Source organism: Botryllus schlosseri, chromosome 8, assembly GCF_051294905.1.
Source record: "Botryllus schlosseri isolate E-star chromosome 8, Bs_hap1, whole genome shotgun sequence".
Classification (NCBI taxonomy): Eukaryota; Metazoa; Chordata; class Ascidiacea; order Stolidobranchia; family Styelidae; genus Botryllus; species Botryllus schlosseri.
The window spans coordinates 5,935,649-5,958,914 of NC_137243.1; the positions used below are offsets into that span (position 1 = coordinate 5,935,649).

Consider the following 23,266-nt stretch of genomic DNA (forward strand, 5'->3'; position numbering starts at 1 on the left):
GAGATAGCATGGGCGGTGGTACAAGACTTAGAACGCCTCACATGACTATATCTGGATCTTCCTTGTCCAGCAGCATATACCCATCATGCACTCATGGTATGCATATGCACAGATCATAATTATGTATGTATATTATGAGTCGGTTTATATGCCACAAAAACACCAAGGACAAAAATACAGAACGTCGTCTTCCTATTCCCATTAGACCACAAGGTCAGCAGGCTACAGACGTAAAAGAAATTTTGCGGTGCTGACGCGTATACTTTACAATACAACAATGCTATTTTTCTCGTGTCACAAATTCTACTAATACTTTATATACGACGATAAAAATACTTTTGGAGAATGTCAAACGACAATAACGCAAGGTAAATATCTAAATTCTACTTGATTGTTTCACAATGCGGGTACACGCAAACGATTAGTGACTTACGCATAGTTACGAGATTGTGCAAATTGCGAGTTCGGGCTTGTCCGATCCACCACGATTGTCCAAACGCTCCTCAGAAACCTACGATGAATTCATTATCCAAAAATGTAAGATTTTCACCATAGAAAGAATCAAGTATTATTAGGAAACCAACGATTTGCTAACTTGCAATAGATCATTGGTAATAATAACGTTGTTACCGTGGTTTAGAAGGGACGCAAGGTCTTGGAATGTTTAGATATGCTGGCTATGCACTAATTTCCTATTCAATATTTTCAAATCAACAGTCAAATACCATGCAGGAATAAGACGTTATATATTTGTGTCCCTGGTGTTTTTGCGGCATGTACCAACTCACGCTATCTGTACATTTGCATACCATGAGCGCATGATTTGCATATGTCGCTGGACAAGGAAAGTGCAGAAATAGCCTTGTAAGGTTTTCCCAGTCTTGCATCACACCTCCGTGCTAGTTCGGAAACGCTGAGCACCAGGCGCGGAAGCCACGGCTACTCGTTTTACTGATTAGGTCATTGATCTAAACCAGCCTGGGATTGAACCGACGACCTACCCGACCAAGAAGCCTGGCGCTCCACCATTACGCGATCTTTCTGCGATGAATTAGGGCTAAATACTTGGCGACTCGTATTGATATACCATGCGATGACAAACTCTCATTGTCCAATTGAAACTCGATCGAAACTGCGTATTTGCGACATCTAATGGCTGTGAAACGCGTCCCGTTAATGTCGCTGTTAGGCTGCGCTGCGTGTATAATGTATTGTATATTAATGTGTATTGGGGTAAATTGTATTTCGATTCACATGACAACCACAGATAAAATGAAACTGTCTCAGTACCAAGTCTTTTTCTGTAGAATAATGTCCCTTTGCTATGCAGTCTACTTATCTTCTACGCTGACAGTTTTCCTTTTCAAGAATAACTTGGGATATCATTTATTATTTCATTATCCATACGGTTTCAATGGCAAGATGAGCTTTCACAAATACAGTAAGATCACATTTATTCTCAAATCTCCGTCTAATTTATCATTATTATCATATTTGAAAGTAAACATTGCATCCAATAGTTACCATAAAACCAATGCGCTACTTAATAGCTTCCATTCTGTATAGATGCGATCGAAGGCTTAAAATATGTTATAAAAATACTACATTTATGTCGCTATAATCGTAATGCTTTGGGAGCTTGTTCCAGAGCAACCCGTCATCCGGACAAAGAAGTTGGCATATGCGTGCGTCGTGCGTGGTATTACAATCGGTAAGCGTCATCGTCTTGGATAGCTTGCAAGTGCTTGGGTAGAAACGATCCTCTTTCGAAAAAGCTGCCGGACATTTCGGGATATCGACTGTCACGCATATCTCCGATGTCGGAGTACGTTGCAGGAATATTGCGGCACTTGGCGTTGGCAATTAACGAAACTGATGACATGCTCTTACCAACACCCATAGCAGCAGCTTCTTCTGCTTTTTCCTGTGATCGAAACATCGATAAGTCCATGATGCAATTCGGAAGAAGGTGCCATTATTTTAGAGAGGTGCATCATCCCGTATCACTTAAATTTGCTGATGACACTTTTATGTACCATCGTGTGGAGTTATGTGGAGTCATACCATATCCGTCCGTGGACTACCATTTATAAGCCAGCAAAGGGCGGATGCAATTCACTAGACACTTCGCCATTTCCCCTGTGACGAAATTATTCATACTACATAAGTGAATCGTACTAAAGGATTGTCACAAAACATTGCAAGTGATATTTTTAGTAGGTCTTCATTTACAAATCGTTTTATTCATGTTTATACATTTCATAGACAGACTTGTACGAACTAATAGCTTACGTAGCTAGAACTAGAACTATAGTCAATTTCCAAAAAACGAAATTAGGACTAGAACTAGCGACCTTTAAAATTCCGCAACGAACTAACTAATACCTGATAATACCAACTACTGAATCGCAAGTGGGTTAAGAAACATTGGAGTCAAGAATCAAAGGACGAAGTTTCGATTTTGAAACGGGTGAGGTTTCGACCCCCCCAAACCCACCCCTGGCTATACGCCACTATTACTAGTGATGACTCTGAGCTAGCGATGGTCGTAAGAACATCACATTACAGAACATCGGTATCGCGATTCGCGCCGAGCGACGTACATGGTTCCAGTTGATCTACAAATATTTTTAATGTGCCACTAGCACTCGAACTAAAACTGTTTACTTTTCAAAATCCGCAACTAAAACTAGAACTACCAAAAACCGTAGTTAGTTGACCGACAACGAACTATAGATGGATCTGTTCATGAAACGATGGTATGTATGTATATGTATAATATGAAATGGTGCGTATAACTCCGGGTTGTATTTTTCACCATGCCATTTCAAAATCGAAAGTTCTTTATAGTATATACAGACTGCCATTATGTTGTATTTCTCCACCAAATAATATGAAAAATTCAATAACCGTTGTCCTAGTATAAGGGCTATAGAGCAACAGTTCAATTTCCATTTTGATACCGCGCACTATTGCAAATGTTGCCGATGCCGAATGAATCGCTGGTCTTAGCGCCAGTTTTAATGTCGCGGTGGAAAGAAACGGGAGGAAAGACATCAGAGCATATTCACCTTGCAATATGTTTATTATACGCCCATCCAAAGACTTACCTTCATTTTCCGATGTTTTTGAATTTTCCGCTGTAGCATGACCGCTGATTTAGATGAATCCAGAGGTAACTTGGGATGCGCCGGACAAATGTGGCAGCACGTCATGATGAGAATAGACACCATCTCAACGAAACCTGCGTTACAATCCAATTAGAGGACAAAATCCCTTCATGTGTCACACGCCACTCGTGATTACCAAGAGCTGCTAGAAGTATTGCGATCGCAGAATAGTCAAAAATATCCGGTATCGGCGCTGGCGGAGTCGTGGTAGGTGTTTTGATCGTTGGAAGCGTACCTTGACAAGGAGAAATAACTCGTAAAGTTAGATTTTAAGAAATCAGTATAATTACTGTCACACTTACCTGTCCACGGAGGCCATGTTGTGGGCGGAGGTGTAGTTGTCGTCGTGGTAGTTGTAGTCGTTCGCGTTGGTGGGGTCAGTGATGGTAGATGCGGTGGAGTTAACAGGTCGATTGCCGTCTCGTCCACGGGTAGCAATAGATGCATCTAACATTTTGAAAGATTATTGAGGGATTGCCTCGTATCTAGCTTTTCACTACATATAATACGGCGCGATGTAGCTAAACCGACATGAAAAATACGTTCGCGACCTCAATGACATTCACTTGTCCAGACTTTGGTATTGATATCAAATTATATTCCTTTTAACGGCTCGTTTAAGTGCGCTACAAAGTGGCTACTTAATTCAGCCTCGCTCTGATCAAGAATAATTAGGTTTATTGTTGTTGTTCGTCTGGGTTCAATGGTATAATAACGATATCACTGAACTTTATGTTACGGTCGATTAAAATCTACGACAGCTTGTACTATAATTATATAATATAATATAATTACAGATCAGAATTGCTCACCTACGTGTATTGTCGTCAAAATCACTGCGGATTCTATGTATTTTGAGCTATTTAGGGATGGTGTGAAGTAGGGATAATGTGAACCTCTGAAACGTTCAGGATCGTGTGAACCCGAACCTCTTTAAAAGGTTCTGTGTGAACGCGAACATGAACCTCATGACGTCACGTGACGTCATATTGCTAATTCCAACCCTACATTTTAGTGAAGTGATAGCCATTACCTAGCGACGACTCGGGGCACATAATGTCACAATGCTGAAGTACATATTAACGTTTTAAATGTCTCCAAATGCATCAAATTATATAATGTTCCCATAAAATCAATATCTTCGGTCTCTTTGCCGACAATTTCGACAGTACTTGCAAGGGAATATAAGCTTACGCCTTAACGGTCTAGGCCAGATCGGACATGTATTCGGCGTCTGAGTATGGCTACTTTGATATTTACCAGAGTTTAAAACGGGTTTCTATACTTGCTACCGATATTACCCCATTAACAAGTCATACAGCAGTAACCAACACCCCATCGCACGGATTTGGTTAAACATACGAAGTCATGATTGACCAAGTACGCCTGCTAGATTTTTTACATCAGACAACGATATCAATTTCATTGATTGGTTGAATAAGCATCATTTGTTGACTGCATGTAGTGTATTTCGCTCTTGATGTTGTGTGATTGCGGGGTAACCCAGCAAACACAAAACCGTAAGAGGATCATCCGGGATCATCTCGATTAGGTTCCGATTTTCTATGTCTCGGGGGTATGTCTAAATCACGTAGAAAGGATGGTCCTCTAGTTATATGCATTTAGAATAATTCCCACGCAGTGCTGTTCCATCTCATGCGGTAGGCTTCCGGTATATCCCGTAGGTATATTAATCAGGCCAATTTTCTATTGCTCATGGTTATGTATAAAATACGTAGAAAAGATGGTCTTGGGTTTACATTCCATCAAGAAGCGAATTCCTATCCGGTGTTGATCAATCTCATGCGATGGATTCGCAAATCCAATATAAAACGTCATTGCTGGAAAGGAATTGTGATCGCCAGTGTTGTTACGTCAGGCTGATACAGCTCGGTGAGAGATGATTCGCGGACTGCTGGCTTCTGATTGGTTGTTGAATTACTAAAAAGTTCGGGTGCTGGAAAGGAATTGTGATCGCTAGTGTTGTTACGTCATACTGATACAGCTCGGTGAGAGATGATTCGCCGACTGCTGGCTTCTGATTGGTTGTTGAATTACTAAAATGTTCGGGTGCTGGAGAAAAATTGTGGCGCTGGCGCTCTTCAACAGATTCTGCATTTCTCTATGGTAAATGCCGTAAAGATAAACTTTGTGACTGAGAGAGGTAGCGGGCAAAAGCTATGTATGTACAGCAGCATGTAGCTTAGGGGGTATTTCGAATTACCTGTAGTATATGACGTCTAGAGCTGCTTGACTCCTTCACACCAGAGTTGCACCGTAGAACTAGAAAACTTTCAGCTTTTCCAGATTATAATCCAATACAATAGAATTAGAACTACATAGTTTCTTACAAATTAGAATAGAATAAGATTACGGTACTGACATTTCGCTATAGTTTGGTGAAATTAGACAGCTAGAATTATGCAGTTGTTCATTCCGCTTCATACATATGCATGCATTTATCAATATCAGAATATTATTTATGCTGGAATTTTCTATAGGTGAAAGTCACATAGATATATCTGTAGAACATATCTGTAGGTTACCTTTCTTGATACTGGTATCCTGATTTTTTATCAAGTTTGAGAGGGAAAAGTGATAAAAAGAGAACGGAACTGATCCTAGAAGATGTAATACCAGAGCCACTCGACACAAAACACGATTTAAAGAAATTCGATGACAGACTGCATGAAAACACAGCCTTTGCAAGAGATGTGGTATGTTGAATGTGTTTTATTATTTTTAGAAATTCAGTTAGTCAAAGTTGTCGATCGTATTACTTGGATCATTTTTAGGCTTGTTTTAGCACAGTGGTTACCAACCTTTTTCGACCCATCGCCCCCTTTTCAAGCTCAACACCGATCGTCACCCGCCAAATTATGTGTACCGAATAATGGGCATACAAACTGTAATCACCGGCCAGTTGACTAAAAAAAAGGTCAGCCGTTTTGACGCGTAATTGCCCACCTATCGCCCCCTTCGCTATTTTCGCCCCCTGTCGCATCCTTTGTCCATTTTCGCCACCCTAGACCGCCAATTCGCCCACGTTGGGAACCACTGTTTTAGCATCTATCGCAAAGATGCTAAGATACAACTGTTCTCTGAACGCGGAAGGTCATGAACGGTCGACTAATTCTGTTCCTATATTGACACTTCAGATATTTGCACTCAGTACCGTAGGCGGAGACAGTATTGGACAGTCGGCAAGAACCATGATGAAGAAAGTCGCCTGTGCTGGTGTCTGGAGTCAATATAGCAGAGTTGGAAAGAACGGGAAAGACGCTTTTATCAACCTCAATTTAAACAAGATCATATAAAGCAGTGGTTCCCAACCTTTTTCGGTGGCAGGGCCAAATTAAGAATTTCAGAGTACGGCCGGGGCCGCACGAATACCAAGGCAATGAAAGGTGCCAAAATAGTCACCAAAATATGAAAATTGGCATTGTTCCGATCTTATGTTTGACGCCATTGGCCAATGTGTTGCCGCGCTCCCATTGTTCAGAACAATCAACCTTTGCTGGCTATTTCGGAGTAGTTATATTGCCCGGGTGAGATTTCAATTGGTATTTTTGGAATCAGTGCACACTTGCTTTCGATAAACACCGACATTTCAAATTATTCGGACGCCTGGGTCGCGAGCTATAGGACTACAAATTATGCTGCTTTTTGCCGGCTAAACAGTAGGCATATCGGCGTATTCAATCGTGAGTCACTTGTTGCACATCTATCCGTAAATTAGTTATCAATACCCAGGGCCGTAACAGCACTTCGTCAGCCCCCCCCAAAAAAACGTTTCTCTCGGCCCCCCATAGGGTGATAAACAGAGCTTCGAAGCCCCCAGACCACCTCAGGCTAGATGGCTGTTTACCGCTATTTATCATGTAAATCGGGTGTCCGTTTTAGGCAGCTTCTCTCGACTAATCGCGCGAAGCGCGAAAAAATTCTATAATTCATGATTGAATCGGTCAATATAATCGTGAATTGCAAAAATATTGGTATTAATTTTTATCCTCTCTCTGTTCACGTAATCAGATTGACCGGTTGAGCCGAGTGAGTTGTGTTTGAAAAGGTAGGACCACTCAATAATAATTAAACATCTTCGGGCGTATACCCGTTAGCAGGAACGAAACAGCACTTCGTCAGGCCCCCAAAACACTTAGGTCTTGAGCTCCCATAGGGTGATAAACCGGAACCCGTGCCGGTTGTGCGCTTCTGCCACGAAATCAGGATCCCAGTTTAGTGAGCCAGCGTGGAGCGCGAAAATTTTCGATAATTCAAAATAAAATAGTTCAATAAGATCGGGAATTGCATATATATTGCTTTCAATTACTTGTCCTCTCTGCCCACGTAATCAGATTTACCGGTAGAGCTGAGTGAGGTGTCTTGGAAACTGTAGGGCCCGTAAATAATAATTAAACATATTCGGACGGGCGGACCCGTTGGTACGACTTCGTTATACATGATGTTATTTGTTATTTCGTGACCTCTAGTCTGCTATATCAAGAAATATAGAATCGCCCAAACATACCAAACTAAAAGATGCCAACGATTTCAAATTGGTAGTTCTTCACTAGCATATAATTATTCCCTGCGGGATGGTAGCCTATTTGTCTCGTGAGGTTCAGATTGCCAAGACAGGAATATTTGGCGCCAGTTATTTAGGCGCCTATGGTCAATTATAGCCTACCTATATGTATTTTTAATATAGGCCTGCATAACGAAGCTCTCGGTCAGCGTAAGGGCAGTCCTTTTCGGTCAAGGTTTTCTCGCTGCCGATCGTTCTGGCACACTTCTTGGAGTCGCATGTTACATGGCGTAAAACTGTATATGTCTTCGTGCGTCGTGGCGCGGTAATGGCCAACGCCGATATGCCCACTTCTATAAATCTTGTGTATTTTATCTTGGTCGAAGAGTACCCAATAATTAAGGTACTTGGAAACTTGAAATCGCGCGCAGCGCGAAAAATCTTTGAGAAAGTTGCATAAAATTTTCTAAAATACTCCATAATTTATGCTAATTCACTAAATAATTTTGGGCCCCCTTCGAGCTCGCTCCCCCCAATTAGGGTGCGGCAATTACGGTCATGTCAATACGTATATCTAAACCTATATCTATAGCTACTGCCCGTTCAACTAGAAAGTTAGGGCACATTGCATTGAAACAGCAGTGACGTAATCTTAGCAGTCTACTCCCAACTTTCCTGCAATCCTTATTGAAAACTCCAGACTCCAAGCCAAACAACAGTATTTTATAAATATAATATTTTTTCATAAATCGATTTCTCAATATTGTTGTGGGGGCCGCAAGACGGGTAGCTGGGGGCCGCATGCGGCCCTCAGGGCCGCGGTTGGGAATCACTGATATAAAGTAAGGGACATTCATGATATGCTGCCGTCGAAAAATTTGGATTTGAATAAAATAGTATTTACGGTGACCGATTCTTTGTTTATTTATTATAGTTGTGCTCACCGTAAATACTATTTTATTAAAATCCAAATTTTTCGAGGGCAATAACTCCGCTTCCACTGGTTGGAATTGAACCAAATTTGGTGAGCATCGTTTCTATAGACAGCCTAACACTTTCATGGGATGAACAGAAAATTTTCAAATTTTTTATTATTTATTTTTATATAATAAATAGAAACTTACTTTTCCTGTAGCATAGCGGTTACTAGCTGGAATTGAACCAAATTTTGAATGTAGGCTTAAATTAGGTAACCTAACAATTTTATCAAGTAGCCAGTACGATTTGAGAAAAAAATCATTTTTGAAGAGCCCTAGTAGGCATTCTGGTAGTTTGCCTTTGCCGTAAGCCAAAAGAGTTCAGAACTACTGTGCTAGTGTGCCGCGAACTACTTTTCATTTTCAAAGTATGCCGTAAGGTCGAAAAGGTTGAGAACCACTGATGTTATAATTTAACATTTTTGATGTCAACGCTTCCAAAAATCATTTCAGGAGCTTGCAAAAGGATTCACGTTGGGGCAAATGAAAAAGATTACATTCATGTTATCGGGGAAGCACTGCGGCACTTCCCAAGTCAGAAAGGGGGATGCGGATGGAAGGTAGGGTTTTTATGTATGTACGCCGTACGGTGTACGCTGAAGCACTATTATAGGGGTCCGTCTATTTTGTGCATGTCGGCTATATCGACTATGTCGGCTATGTCGCAGCTATGTAGCGGCTATATCGGCTATGTCGACTATGTAACAGATATGTCGGAGCTATTTGGACTTTGTTGCAGCTATAAGTCGACTGTGTGACAGATGTCGCAGACATATGTCGAGTATGTCGGCTATGTCGACTATGTAACAGATATGTCGGAGCTATTTGGACTTTGTTGCAGCTATAGGTCGACTGTGTGACAGATGTCGCAGACATACGTCGAGTATGTCGGCTATGTCGCGGCTATGTCGAGGCTATGTCGGCTATGTAGCCGCTATCTCGGCTATGTCGCCTACGTAATCAACTCCGGGCATGCAGGAGTGGATTTTGCAATAATATTAATTTTGACATTGGCTTACATATTTTTCAGGAAAAGTATTAAGTGCCGAAGTCGGATCCAGAAGGGGTGCCTTTATTTTGTGCTAGGAAACTTATGAAACTTATGATAACTTATGAAACTTATAAAACATGAGGTAAATTAATTCAGATTCGAATTTTATTGTGAGACCATTGTCTCGGTATTCGATTCCAAATAGGGATTTTTAAATCGTGATTGCAATAATGGCAATCCAGATTTACATAGACCAGTGGTTGTCAAAATTTTCAACCTCACGGCACCCTCTGTAAATGGAAAATAGTCAGCGGCACCCTAGCACAGTGGTTATCGACCTTTTTTGGCTAACAGTACACTATAAACTACCGGAAGATTTGACAGCACCGATAGACACACGGAGGTGATCTCTGACGAAGCTATTTTACCTATTCGGTGACCGTAAAACATGGACATGAACAATCTGATTCGAAAATTCATCCGAAGGGAGGGTTCGCCGATGAAAACATAATTAGTCGAAACATAGTCGACCTATAGCTCCGACATATCTGTTACATAGTTGACATAGCCGCTACATAGCTGCGACATAGCCGACATAGTCGACATAGTTGACATAGCCGACATGCACAAAATAGACGGACCCCTATTATAGGACTTCATGGGACTGATTGCACACATCAACGAGTGACGACTGACTAGCAAGCTACTCTATTCAGTGTATGTGCTTATGTGATAACTACTTATGCACTACTTATCCTCATTTCTGGTTTGAAGTGTCTGTCCTTACGAAGTAGTTTTCCCTGAAAAAACTTTTTCGACTCAAAAACTGACAAAATTTTACATGACAAAATATGATGAATTCCAGTGCATGACGTACTATGGTTAAAATAATTAAAATTTGTTGTAGTACAACGAAAGATACTTTCCTGCATTCTCAGCAGGGATATCTAGTTCTAGATAGCCATGATTCTCTGATTCTGCTAGTGGCACACAGTGTTGCTTCATTCTGACAATGGTGCAGGCTACATATCAATTTTTGTAAGAACTATGCAATGCCCACGCAGTTTTGCTTCACGTAGATAATTTTGACATTTTTTGACTTGACTCGAGTCAAACCTATAAAAGTGGGATTGACTTGTGACTTGGGGCCTTTTTACTTGGTTACAACCCTGGTTTAATATTAACATTTTCTGGCGGTTGCGGTAACAACACGCGGTAATGTAACTACTGGAATTATTATTGTCAGTTTTTGCGGCAAAAAAGTATTTTTTCTAGGACAAACTACTTCATAAGGACAGACCAGGACAACCAGAAATAAAGGTAATTGGTAAAATTCCAAAACACCTGGTCTGCATACTTTGGGGTCAAATGTGGTCAAATTTTTCTAGGTCACAAATGTCAAAATATTGATTTTTCGCGTGAAAATCTTTCGTTTTTAGGTAAAAAAATCGCTCTATTCTTCAGTCCAGTAGCAAACGCTTCACAGTCTGAACATCGGTGTAGCCAGGAGAGGGTCATGCCCCCCCCCCCGTATATTTTGAACTGTTCTGTAAATTAATAGAAGATGGAGTATCTTTGAGCAGATGTTTTGAACTTCAATTTTTTTCACACGCTATATTTAGTTTGGGACACTGTAAAACCCACAAAACCTGTAGAACTAGCAGGGTTTTGCGGGTGACAAAGTGGGGTGAATAGCAGGGTTCTGCGGGTGATAAAGCGGAGTTTTCCAATCGGTGACAAAACAATGGATAAAGGTATAATTAGATGACCAAAACACTTTTGCCATGAAGGAATGATATTGTAAAACATACACACATTACCTGAATATGCCTTGCTTTTGTTGCTATTGTTATGTGTGCCACCCGCTTTATCACCTGCTAGTTTTGCGTGTTTTACAGGTTTTGTGGGTTTTACAGTGTCCCATTTAGTTTCGGTATTTTTTATCGTTGAGTACCCGCCTCTCGATAAAAATATAAATAGACGTAAATAGTACGCATGATGTACAGAATTGTATATCTATTTGTGTGATGTCTGTTTTTTTTTGCGCTTAGTGCCGCAAGAGATACACGGTGTGCCTACATGGCAATGACGTGGGGCTTTCGATCCATCCTGTTGGGTGCCCATTGCCCACAGATCAGTGAAAGTATCACTATTATTGACCATTATCTTTAAAAAAAATGTGCTTTGCGCGGAAGTAGAGGAGCACTGATCTTCCATAACGTTATGTCTGTGGGTAAAAAGATCACCGTTGAAGTTGTGTTAATCACCCAGTTACGAGCCTAAGACCACAGTTTTTTCACTCTATTTTTTTCTTCATATCTTCATATTTCCCCATCAAACATTTTTCTGCCCTCTCCTCAAAAAACAGCTATGCCCTGGATTTGAATTAATGCGACAACTAATCGATATTTCTGTCTTTACAGGAGGTTGCTAAAAAAAGAAAAAGAAATAACACCTTATCGTCAGACGACGAGCAAGACGAAGAAGTGATGTGTTTTTAAGGGTCCGTGGACATATGAGCATGCGACATTACAGCATGCGAGACTTCGGCATGTGACAATTTGGCATGCGGCACATGAGCATGTGGGTTAAATTACGGGTTAGGGGTAGGTTAGGGTTGGATTTATGGTTGGGTTAGGTTAGGCTAGGCTATGTTTCGGGTTAGGGTAAGTTTTTGGGTTATACAGTCACATGCTGAAGTAACGCATGCTGATGTGTTCCATTCTGAACTGTCGTTTTCCATTGTGTCGCATGCTCATATGTCGGGCAACCGTTTTTAAGCTGACATGAAAATTTATTGTTTTGGAAGTTCTTTCTTTTTGTTTGAGTTTTTTCGTATTATATTCAATAAGAGCCATATAAAGCTGTGATTTGTGTGTTCCCGAGGTCAGTTATGCCGCTAGTGCTGACAGTCCTGCGGAGCAGAGATGAGCGGATTTGAAATTTCTATGTCCTTATCCAATCCAAATCCGAACCTTCAAATCATAATCCATAACTTTTTCATATTCAAGTCCATGTCCAATCCTAATCCGATTCCAACTGGAAATTCAGAAAAAAAAAAATTTTATGCAATGGAGGGATTCGAAAATTTTCTTTCACAACCAACGATTCACTTGATTCAAGATAACCTAGTAACCATAAGTACATTAATAACTGATCCGAATAAAGTTTGTCGCCATTCGCCGCACGACATTTCAATCTCCCAGAAAATAGATAAATCCTAATCCGTTCAGAAAAAAATGTCAAATCCAAATCCGCCAAAATTTCACAAATCCTGTTTTTACAAATCCTAATCCATGCTCATCTCTGCTGCGGAGCAAAGAATTACGTTGGAACGAGGGATTATGTACCGTTGTGCAGTCGACAAGGCAGGGTATTTTTACATGCTCGCCACGCCGTAATAAACCGGCACTTGCAGAGTGTTTAAAGTACGTTGAAAAGATCTATTTAATACGGTCTTGCAGAGCGTTAGAAGTACGTTGAAACGAGTCGACAAGGCAGGGTCTTTTTACATTCCCGACACGCCCTAATAAAAACGGCCTTTCTACATTCCTGGTCTGTACTAGTGTTTGCTGGGAAGCTCACAGCAGAGCAGAGAGTCACTAAATAAACGGAAAGCAGGATATTTCGAGCAAACTTTTGTAACAAAGCAAAAACAATTTTTGAGATTGTCGAGATGCATGCTGGTTTAGTGTTGATATTTTTTTGCTGCCAGCGCCATGCATAGAGTGACCCGCAGTTGAAATGCAAAGAGTTTCAACCAGAGATGTTATAATGACGTTGAAGTAATATATGGAAAAAGGTTAACAGTGCTGAGCCTACCAAGGCTCGTTCGTGAACGTGAACCTCTAAATTTCCAAGGTTCACATGCAGAACGCGAACGTGAACCTCACGTTCACACCATCCCAACTATATATCATATGTCCTACATAACACTTCAATGACGAAACTGCACAAGTCGGTCGGGCCAAGAAAATCCAAAACTCAAGGCGACCATTGATATCTAGGTAGATAAGACTGGCTTAGGAGTTTATTTTGTAGGTACTGACGTACGTACAAGATTGCATTTGCTCTATGTTATGTGAATATGATATCATTTGAAGCTTTTCTCCTTTTGCGATATTCATATCGTCGGAGAAGTTAGAATACCTTTATGTGCGAGAGCATTATTGTCAACAAGTATATTGTGACGTCGCAATTATGGCGATGTTACCTTGGTAACTATCATAAACCGGGAGTGCAGCGCTATCTTCAAATGCGAGGATAAGCCGCCTATCATCGGGTTGCCATACGCCCAGAATTTCCCGGACATGTCCGGAATTTCACTGTTTTACTGCGTCCGTGACGAATTTCTAAAATATGCCTAAATGTCCGGAATTTTGAAGGCTTGAAGTAAGCTCATATTTTGTTCGTAAATCAACATAAACAATTTTGTTTTTGGGCAAATTTATGAAATTTTTCTTCGCACTACGCGCGATTTAGTATCATATATCTTCGTTTTAATATGGGGACTACCAGCCTCGCAAAAACTGCGATAAAAATGAAAAAAATATTATTTATATACAGAAATAAGTCTAATTGTAATCGCAAATACAAGGTAACGGAATATTCATAGAGTCGGTTGAGGCCGTTTGGATGCCTTATTTAAAGATAGTTTGCCCTTTATTCTGGGGTTTGCGAAGATGTTGAACGTAATCAACTTTCAACATAGGCTGTGAGTAAGTCTGGGCAAATTTGCCGACCATTAATTGGTAATCAGCTGGCCAAGGCAAGTTGGAAATGGAGTGCTACCGGATGTGCGGTGTTTATGTAGCTTAGTGGTGCAGTGCCCACCGGTATTAGGCTGATAAATAATCTTGTCGGTGTGACATGATCATGACTTAACGATGTACAATTACGCTACTTGCATTTTCGAAGTCATCATATCCTCCACCAGCTCTACCACTATCCGATCATGTGGGCGGAGAGAGGATCAAATCTATATAGTAATATATGGAAGAACCAATATTATTGACATAATTCCACAATGAGCGGGGGGGAGGGGGCGTAGTGGTGACGATAAGGGCCCACTAATCGGGCAGCCCCGGTATGATTCCCGTCGGAGGCTTATCTGGGCTCCTCTTTCCCCGTCGTAAAAAGATCAGACAAAAGAAAGCACTCACAAGGAACAGATAGAACTAGAAAGGGCCGCAGCTTCAAACTATATCAACATCGAAAACAACTGTGACGTCGGGCACTCTAGGCGTATCTGTTCATTACAACGCATTGTGTCTTATCTCGTTGTTCATAGTGTGTGTCTTGTTCAGATAAAATATAACTTAGCGATAATTAATTATTATCATTATCGATATCGATTATTGATCATCAAAGAGGATTAGTTCTCCGCCCTCTTCTGTAATTCATTCAAATCATTTACGACCAGATGCATATAGTAAGCCAACAGAAGTTGCATCGATTACTGTACGGTGGGCCGATCAGTGTTTACTTGTGCGGGAGGGGGCTGAAAAAATGTGGCTTCGGCCGTGGTAACAACTTACAACAGACAACCACTTACTCCTGAACCGGATCGTGACCACCTCTAGTCGATAGACAAAGCTTTGCGGGTGTGACGTCATATTGATCGAAATATGCACATACCTCATTTAAAATCCTCTAGTGGGCGCAAGAGAGTGTCGGGAGTTTGTGTCACAAAATATGGTAACCCTAGCTAGATCATTGCGACATGAATAAGCTATATATCATTAATAATATAATATCAATTTATTCTTAGACACTCAGATTTTAGTAGGACTGAGTCAGACTGCTCACCTTCACTTTCTCCATACTTTCAGCGACCGAATCTTCCATATTAATCACCAGTCCACAGTAACTTGTCAACTGCCGCCTGGTTTGCTCATCCAGCTCCTTGGTAGCCACAATAACCGGAACAATATCCCACTCGCATAATCGCCTCGCAGCTTGAGAAGGATCATCAACCGAGTGCCCGTCCGAAACCAAGAACAGCAACCTCTTTGGGGGCGTTTCTGACTCTTCTGCGACATACGTCTGTTCCGTGAATGCATCTTCTCCGAGGATATATCTAAGCTTACATACGGCGTTTTAATTATGTAATTATCATCCGCAATATGGATTAACTTACAGAAATTGATTGGTTCTAATATAATCCAAAGCAGTGGCGAGGTGCGTTTCGTCGTGCGTGTTGTTGATGAACTGCATGGAATCGTAGAATTTCACTCGGGTCGATGGCTCGCCGATGTGCTTGATGACGTGTGTCTCCGTGTCGAAGGTGGCTAGCCCGAACTTGCTCCCTGTTATCGCAGACCTGCATCGTCGAATGGACAGTACAATAATATCGTACTGTTGCGTTCATGTTCACGCATTGATTTGTGTTTTGTTACTCGGAGTGAATGCGTATTGCTGCTGTTGAACATATGCGAATAGCAGCCAACTCGAAATGTGGAAAAAGAGGACATATGGGCATTTTAAGCGTCCTCGGAGGACCATTCACTTTCTTGAGAAAAGAGGGCAAATTTTCCTGAAAGGGGACATATGATAGGCCCACAATTGATACCTACAATGAAGCAAATGTTTCGCGTGGCTTCCCTGACCTCTGGCGCCTTATCTCGTTTCTGGAATACAGCGTTTACACGCAACATAAGATATGCATATTTGCGCGACAAACCAGAATTATGCTCGCGTGTCTTATAAGATGGGGTATGAGAAATCAAATGAGCTCTTAGTTACCGAATATGTGGCTTGAAGGCAAATGAAAATGCCCACCTTGGCTCCTCCGAATTATACCCCACTCCTCCTTCAAATACAAAGTGTTTCGTGGCCAACTTCATCCATTTGATGACAAGTCCCGTGTCTATGCTTTCGGAACTAGCGGACACGTCCACCAAATACACCACTGTCGCTTCTGCACATAGATGCAGCGAACTGTTTACCGCATACGGTGTTGAGTCATTTTATGGAATAACTTACCGTCAATCTTTGGTAATTGCAACACGGGCTTCCATGTGGCATGAAATCCCTTCTTATGAAATGCGTCGTCACTGGTAAAACGTACCAACATCCATTGCTCTGTGCTTATCACGGGAGGTACATCGCCAGATTCCGTCAATGGGCCGCTGCGATTATATTTAAAATAAAATCAAAGCTTTGGGCACGGAAGCCGGAATCATAGCAACCACGCGTTCAGTTGCATTCGGTTCGTAAGTGCATGTTGCAAGAATCTGGCCACTTGTAATAAATTCGAAAGTACCGTTTCCAGATGTGATCAAAGTAGTCAACGCATCTACACAAGTAGAAGTAGAACTAACGGTTTACATTTATATGCAATTACAAGTAGAAGTAGCTATTTCAAAGTCATGTCAAATTATTTCATGAGTAGAAATTGAAGGTATCAAAGATAGGCTACTTAAGTATCTAGTTTCAAAAATAGATTCACTCGGCGGATCGCATACTTTTCGCAGTTAATCGGTGGTGACCCTTTTGGAATAGCAGGGTTCATCTTCAAATAGGGGCTGAAATAAATTTAGTAACCGTGATATAGGGCTCGTTCGTCCTATTTTCCTGACATTTACGCTCATAAACGTAATTCAACCTTATCCAAAAACTATACTTTGTAGTAGCGGACCGGGGACAAATGTAACAATCGACCTCACCTCAAGGAGGGTGGAATAATTTAAAAAAAACACGAAATATTGGACACTTGGGTAAATATTTTCTGGTCTGGAATAACTTGTTCAGAAGAATAATAGCTCAAGTGATTACAACGTAATATATGTAGCTGGAACAATGTTACCATAGTATACCGTGATGATAGGAAAACTAGGACTTACATCGCCGGGAGGTACCATTCTGGGATACTAATCGTGGTCGAGCGTGTCAGAAGCAATTTTAACACTCTGTTACTTTTGCCCCGTTACTATCTTTTGAATGCTGAATATCTTTGTTCATATGTTGGTATAACCATTCATCTACAGCAGATTAATCTTGCAACGCAGCCAGAAGTTCAATACCAGAACAAGTACTACCTTGCCATACCAATTCCAACATGATCATCTGTCGGAATGGCCATGAAGAAGTGGTGATCTGAAGCTTAAGGTTAGGTTATTTCCGTGAATCCACCACCCTTTCTCATGTTGATCGACTGGTGGAGTGTGGACGTTGAATGGTCACTTAAGAACTTTCCCGTGACTGAATCCTAATCCCCTGACTTTGAGCATCACCCACTTACCTTTTGTTATTTGGTGTGAACAATTCATTTTAATTTTGTACAGAACAGAAGAATGCCATTAGCTTTGACGCCGCACAATGTTCTGTACTCATTTTCCTACACTATCATCGACCCATTCAACCAAGATATTTTAGCCAGATCGGTTTCGCACCTTCGCAGGTGACCGAATGTCCAACCCATCATGCACGCTGAACAACAGCACCTTGGCAGGAGAGGTCAAATGTGTGTATGGAGAGGATGGAATAAATGTGGTTCTTGTGCACTTTGAGCTCATTCAGCAGGCAAGAAGAATGATTCTGTATTCAGGCGCCAAAATGCGATGGGGCGTATAGCCTGGAAGTGTTCAAACTTCTCTTAATGCAATAATACCATTTGTGCTCCCGTTTCCGTTGTTCATTTCGTTACGGTACAGACCGATTGTAACATTTGAACGGAGGTTTTCGCGACACAAAATTTCCTTGATGGATTGTTGATTGAGTTCCATTTTAGTTTTTACATCAACTTATATCGAGTTATTGGCTTCTTTATATGAAACTTTAGAAATAAAATTTCCATGAGAAAAACACGTAAAGTTAGAAAATTCAAAACGTGTTACAATTGTCCCCGGTCTCCCCTAGACCTCAAAAAACTGTCAAGTAAAAGTAGGAGTTGTCTAAAAACAGGATTACTTGAGTAAGTAATGCAGGTGGGCAAAATGTAGTTGAGTACTCGGAAAATGTAGAAGTAGCCTACTTCGTTACTGACAACCTCTGAGTCACTGACTATTTCGTTCAAATAATCTCCATGTATTTATAGTGCGGAGTGGGTCCACAAATTCTCTGGTCCTGCTTTTTAAAGCTCTGGTCCGAATCCGGTCCGACTCCTAGGTAGGGTTCTAAAATGACCGAGCTCCGGTCCGAAAAACTCCGATGATAATTAACTACTCACATGATGGTATTGAATATTGATTGAAACAATTCAAATTAAATTAAAAACTCAAAGATCAAGTCTAAGCCTTATCTGAAGTAATTATGCAATATCCGATCCGGTTCCTGTCCATGCCCCGCTCTATAGTATGTACCTCACTACCTTTTCTGAACATACCTAATCTCTGCAATCTTTTCGTCTTCCTCTTGACTGTAGCCGTCATATATTTTTACCGAATCGAACGCCTCTTCAGTCGTAAACTCGTCGAATCTAGATATTGTCGAAACCGTGTATTTCATTTGATATTCGAAGCTCAATCGCCAAGTAAGTTACTCGAGCGATATGCGGAATCCTTTCCTGGCCGCCAGCCGCCATTCGCAGTCGACGTTCTCCATGTACATGTCATCGTAGTAGCCCGGCGACCATATAGCTTTGTCGATGTGATTTTTCGTATCCGGGCAAGAGGCTCGAAGCTCACCATCTTGTCAAAATTAATATCGTCATTAACTTGCGAACGAATTTAGCATCAGTCGAAATGGATAATTTTAAACCGCAAGATGATGATAATATGCTGAGGAGAAGGTAACTTACGGGTGATATTATTGCTTTGAGCCGAGTCCAAGTTAGCGCTGGTCAGACCGGGACAGCTACTAGTTGTCTAATTGAAACAATGATAGCTAAATGCCGGTAATATAATTCCAATCTCATTTGTAAAATGTTTCCATGCTCTAATTTTAATTATGATTCAATTTCTGGTTTTCCTGAAAATGCTCCAGGAGAACTGCGGTGCGAAACTGGCCTAACTTGGTGTACGGAGCTTTGCTATTCTCGTGCTTTTGACAGTGAACTCTGATTTGATATGACCTAAGCTTCATTTTTGCTTTATTTCTTTGTACCCGGAATTGAATTCATCATCTAAGATTTTGTTCATCCAGTAATTCTAATTCAGTCATTCTAAGTTGGAAAAGTTGAATGTTTTGTAGTTGTCCAATGTCCATCTATGGCACAGGTTAAGGCAGTGTTGGGAACAAGTCACTACCTTCGAGTCACGAGTCATTGCACATTGTGACTCGAGTCAAGTCAAGTCAATCGACTTTCGAAGGTAACTCGAGTCGAGTCAAGTCACTTGATTTTTGGAGATGACCCGAGTCAAGTCGAGTCAAGTCAAGTCAAGTCACGAGTCAAGTCACAATTCAAGTCAAGTTGCTTTTTCGTAGTATGAGGCATGGTTACGTCATTGCATTTTGATAGCTGTCTGGAATACAGATTGAGTGGTCATTGATTTTGAATGGATGAACGAATATAGAGTTAAATATATGCCCAAGAAGGCGCTGTATCGCTTACATATACACAGAACTGCTTAACTACGTAAGTAATTGCATAACCTCGGTTTATATTTACCAGTCAAATAGGTAATAGAGAAATGAACTGAAAAGATGCAATATATTACCCATTAACAAATTGATATGATACAATTCGAGCCTGCGCCAATGGTTGCTGACTATATAAACAAGAGGTTTGGGTAATGTAAGAACAGAGTACAAAAATATACATTTTGCTATTACATTACTTAACCATACTAGTTTACGACAACGTAAGCTGTAAGCTTCGATCACTTCGTTTGCGGTGAATTTATTTGTGAGAGAACAATGGATGCTCAGTAAAACGCACGATCATTGAATCATTGTTCGCTCTCGCGGGTTACACCAGCGTTTCGCGAACAATCCGAACATAGGCAAAATTCAGTGATATTCATCAACACCGAGTACTTGATGACTTGAAATTGACTCGTGAATTTTGCTCCTAGTTACGAGTCAATCCACATTTCTGATACGCCGAGTCAAGTCAAGTCAAGTCATTTTAGCAAAGTAACGCGAGTCAAGTCAAGTAACACGAAAAAGGTGACTCGAGTCTGACTCAAGTCAAGTCATGACTCGAGTCATCCCAACACTGGGTTAAGGACATATCTGTCAATATAATTTAGCCTTTACTCTTTTTCCAATTACAGTGAAATGAGGCAGTAATACTTCCATTGGCACTGACTGCAATATCCAGAGTATTAATTGCCATCAGGCAGGTCTTAGTTTGAACCAAAGTGCGATTACTCAGGCGCATGATTTTCCTAGTTGATGTCATTTCATAGATATTTCTGAATACCGTCGCTCACTGACCTCCAAAGAATAACGTAGGAACGCTGATTAAATCTTTTATAAGTTGCAGAAAATCAGGTGATACCAGCTCTGAGAACCGCGATATCCGAAAACCATGCTCAGCCTTGCTGGACATTGCCTGTAAATCGAGATTCACCAGACCCTGCGTCACGGAGTAAGCCTACAATGTCACCTGACCTTTGCGTACAGCTCTGTTAACTTTTGGTATTCGTCGTTCATCTTAACCCGCCATCGAGATAGATCTTCTTCTTCGTCGGCAAATGCGATATTTTCCTGAATGTCGGACTGAAACTTACGGAATATACCACGAAAATAGTCCACGCCTTCGTCATAGTCCTCTCCCACGATAACACCTTTGCTATACAGATATAATAGAACACTGATACCTATACATAATTTCTCTATTCACATATACGTACGTATCGAACGCAATACCACGCATCTGCTGTGGGCCCCGTGACTGGTACCGCCCTCGCACTCCACTCTGACGGTATCGCGGTTGTCGATTCTCTTCGGGATCTGCTATAAATGTTATGACATACGCCCCGGCGTCTTTCAGTCCTCGAATTTCATCTACAGCGCCGTCCAGCAAACTGTAGCTCATAAAGGGCGTTTGAAAATTCAACACGAGCAAGATCAATGTCGGTTTTTTCCTTGCAAATCCACTGCTCAAATATCGGCCTGCAGATTCGAAAAGTCGTTTTCGTAACGCGAGACTTTTTTTACTGAAAAAACTGGTATATCGTCGCGTTTTCGGCCATATTTTGTCCATGTTAAGGTTTATCAGATTGTTTCAAAGTTAATCATGTTCAAGATAAGGCCAACAGAAAATTAAAATTTTACATAAAGCTGATTTTCTAATTGCAGAATGGACATACGCTACTATGATTCAACAACGACGATATTCTGTATTTAATTAAATAATTATTACATTGACATTCATTACCATACTGGTTCACGGTAAACTTCCTTGGTTATTGGACGTGACCGTTTGGTGATTATCGCCTGTTTTTAAAGATAGTTCCATCCCGCAATCATTACCTTTTATGGTCTGCAGACTTTGTTCCAGGTCAATTTTATGAGGGGAAAGATCTCCGTCATACCCCATTAGCAGTTCTTCTACTATGCTTTGGTTGTACATGGTAAAGCCCTCGCTGATTTTCGACAAAAGATTTTTAACAGTCATTTCTATGCAGCACGAATCAAAATCTAAGAAGTTCTGCGCTTTGTCTGTAAGTAGGTCAAGTCCTACTCTGGTTTCGTTCATCCAACTGCCCAGTATATTCACTGCTTGCAGTCCTTGCATGGCGAACTTCTTGAAGTTTTCGAAGTCGTCATCCTGTACCGAAGTTGCAGGCGATTATTCATTGCTACGAAAGGCCAGCGATCAAATCATTACCGTAACCCCGGAGCGTTGTAACAGGAAAATGATGTCGGAATTGGTACTGATGTCGCTGCTGTGTTTACCCACCGCAGCTCGAAAGTCGATGCTCTCTTGGGCGACCGCTGTAATCATTATTTCAAATATGCACATGATTACAATTATACAATAAGTAGAATGAAACGCCATGCTCACAACTTTCTTATGGACAACCTTTGATTGCTGGTACCAAGAAAGTTTGTTTTGTTTCTGATTGTGATGTCATAGACAAGCGTGTATTCGGATTGTGAACATTGGAATGGAATGCGAACGATGGGTATTAAAGAACGCTAAAACATAAAAATCCGTCGATGTTGTTTTTGTGATTGGTTATATTATGCCGTGTGCGTCAAATAATTTGGTGTGCCATGCAAAATCATCTCGCGTGCCACAAATGGCACGCGTGACGGGGTGGCTGACCCCTGCCATACGCGGATGAGATGGCAAGCAGGAGCCTAGATAGACCCCCAACACTCAGGTAGGAATTCTGTAGTCGACCTCGGTCGGACTCGAGCCCAAAACCCATTGCTGTTGCAGCTGTGGAATATCCCACTACGCTACCGCGCCACACATATTTTAATGTAATGGAGGTATGACCAATGTTCCCTCTAATTTTTCACGAGTCTGCGCAAACACGTCAACTTACTGCGCAGGCCCATGAACAACAGTGCGCAACCAGGCCCCCCTTATGGTGATAAACCGAACTTCACCCCCCAGACCTCCCTCGGCATCTACGTTTTTGGCCGCAATTTATCATCTACATTGGGTGTCCCTTTAGTGGGTGTATATCCTAGACGCGCGAAGCGCGAAAATTTTATATAATTCATGATTGAATCGGTCAATATGACGGGAATTGCATATATA

The 23,266-nt window shown here is 41.2% G+C and overlaps 1 protein-coding gene and 2 long non-coding RNA genes across 4 annotated transcripts; 2 read left to right on the top strand and 1 right to left on the bottom strand.

Annotated features, from left to right (window-relative positions):
- Window positions 1-1,437: 1,437 nt before the first annotated feature.
- On the bottom strand, window positions 1,438-22,585 carry LOC145445134 (uncharacterized). Of its 2 annotated transcripts, none has more exons than XM_080323272.1 (15): window positions 22,382-22,585; window positions 22,024-22,321; window positions 21,402-21,663; window positions 21,160-21,340; window positions 20,983-21,100; window positions 19,145-19,292; window positions 18,989-19,081; window positions 16,648-16,793; window positions 16,444-16,582; window positions 15,803-15,985; window positions 15,472-15,742; window positions 3,473-3,617; window positions 3,307-3,405; window positions 3,111-3,244; window positions 1,438-1,924 (listed from the first exon to the last, which is right to left on the bottom strand). In XM_080323272.1, the coding sequence occupies exons 1-15, from the start codon at window positions 22,550-22,552 to the stop codon at window positions 1,703-1,705; spliced, it is 2,610 nt and encodes an 869-aa protein (XP_080179398.1). In that variant the 5' UTR covers window positions 22,553-22,585; the 3' UTR covers window positions 1,438-1,702. The 2 variants fall into 2 exon arrangements, with proteins under 2 accessions (XP_080179398.1, XP_080179397.1); XM_080323271.1 differs by having other exon boundaries at window positions 16,408-16,582.
- Window positions 7,823-12,530, top strand: LOC145445139 (uncharacterized). Its single transcript, XR_013916898.1, has 2 exons — window positions 7,823-9,232; window positions 12,087-12,530. It is a non-coding gene; the product is annotated as an uncharacterized LOC145445139 (long non-coding RNA).
- Window positions 13,244-15,840, top strand: LOC145445137 (uncharacterized). Its single transcript, XR_013916896.1, has 2 exons — window positions 13,244-14,055; window positions 15,495-15,840. It is a non-coding gene; the product is annotated as an uncharacterized LOC145445137 (long non-coding RNA).
- Window positions 22,586-23,266: the final 681 nt, after the last annotated feature.

Bases quoted from the DNA above. Each gene is read 5' to 3' on its own strand.
- LOC145445134 (XM_080323271.1), bottom strand. From the start codon at position 22,552: ATGGCGTTTCATTCTACTTATTGTATAATTGTAATCATGTGCATATTT. The intron at 21,664-22,023 runs GTAATGATTGCG...TCGAATCTGCAG, and splicing joins AAGTCTGCAGACCATAAAAG to GCCGATATTTGAGCAGTGGA. The intron at 3,245-3,306 runs GTAATCACGAGT...ATTGTAACGCAG, and splicing joins AATACTTCTAGCAGCTCTTG to GTTTCGTTGAGATGGTGTCT.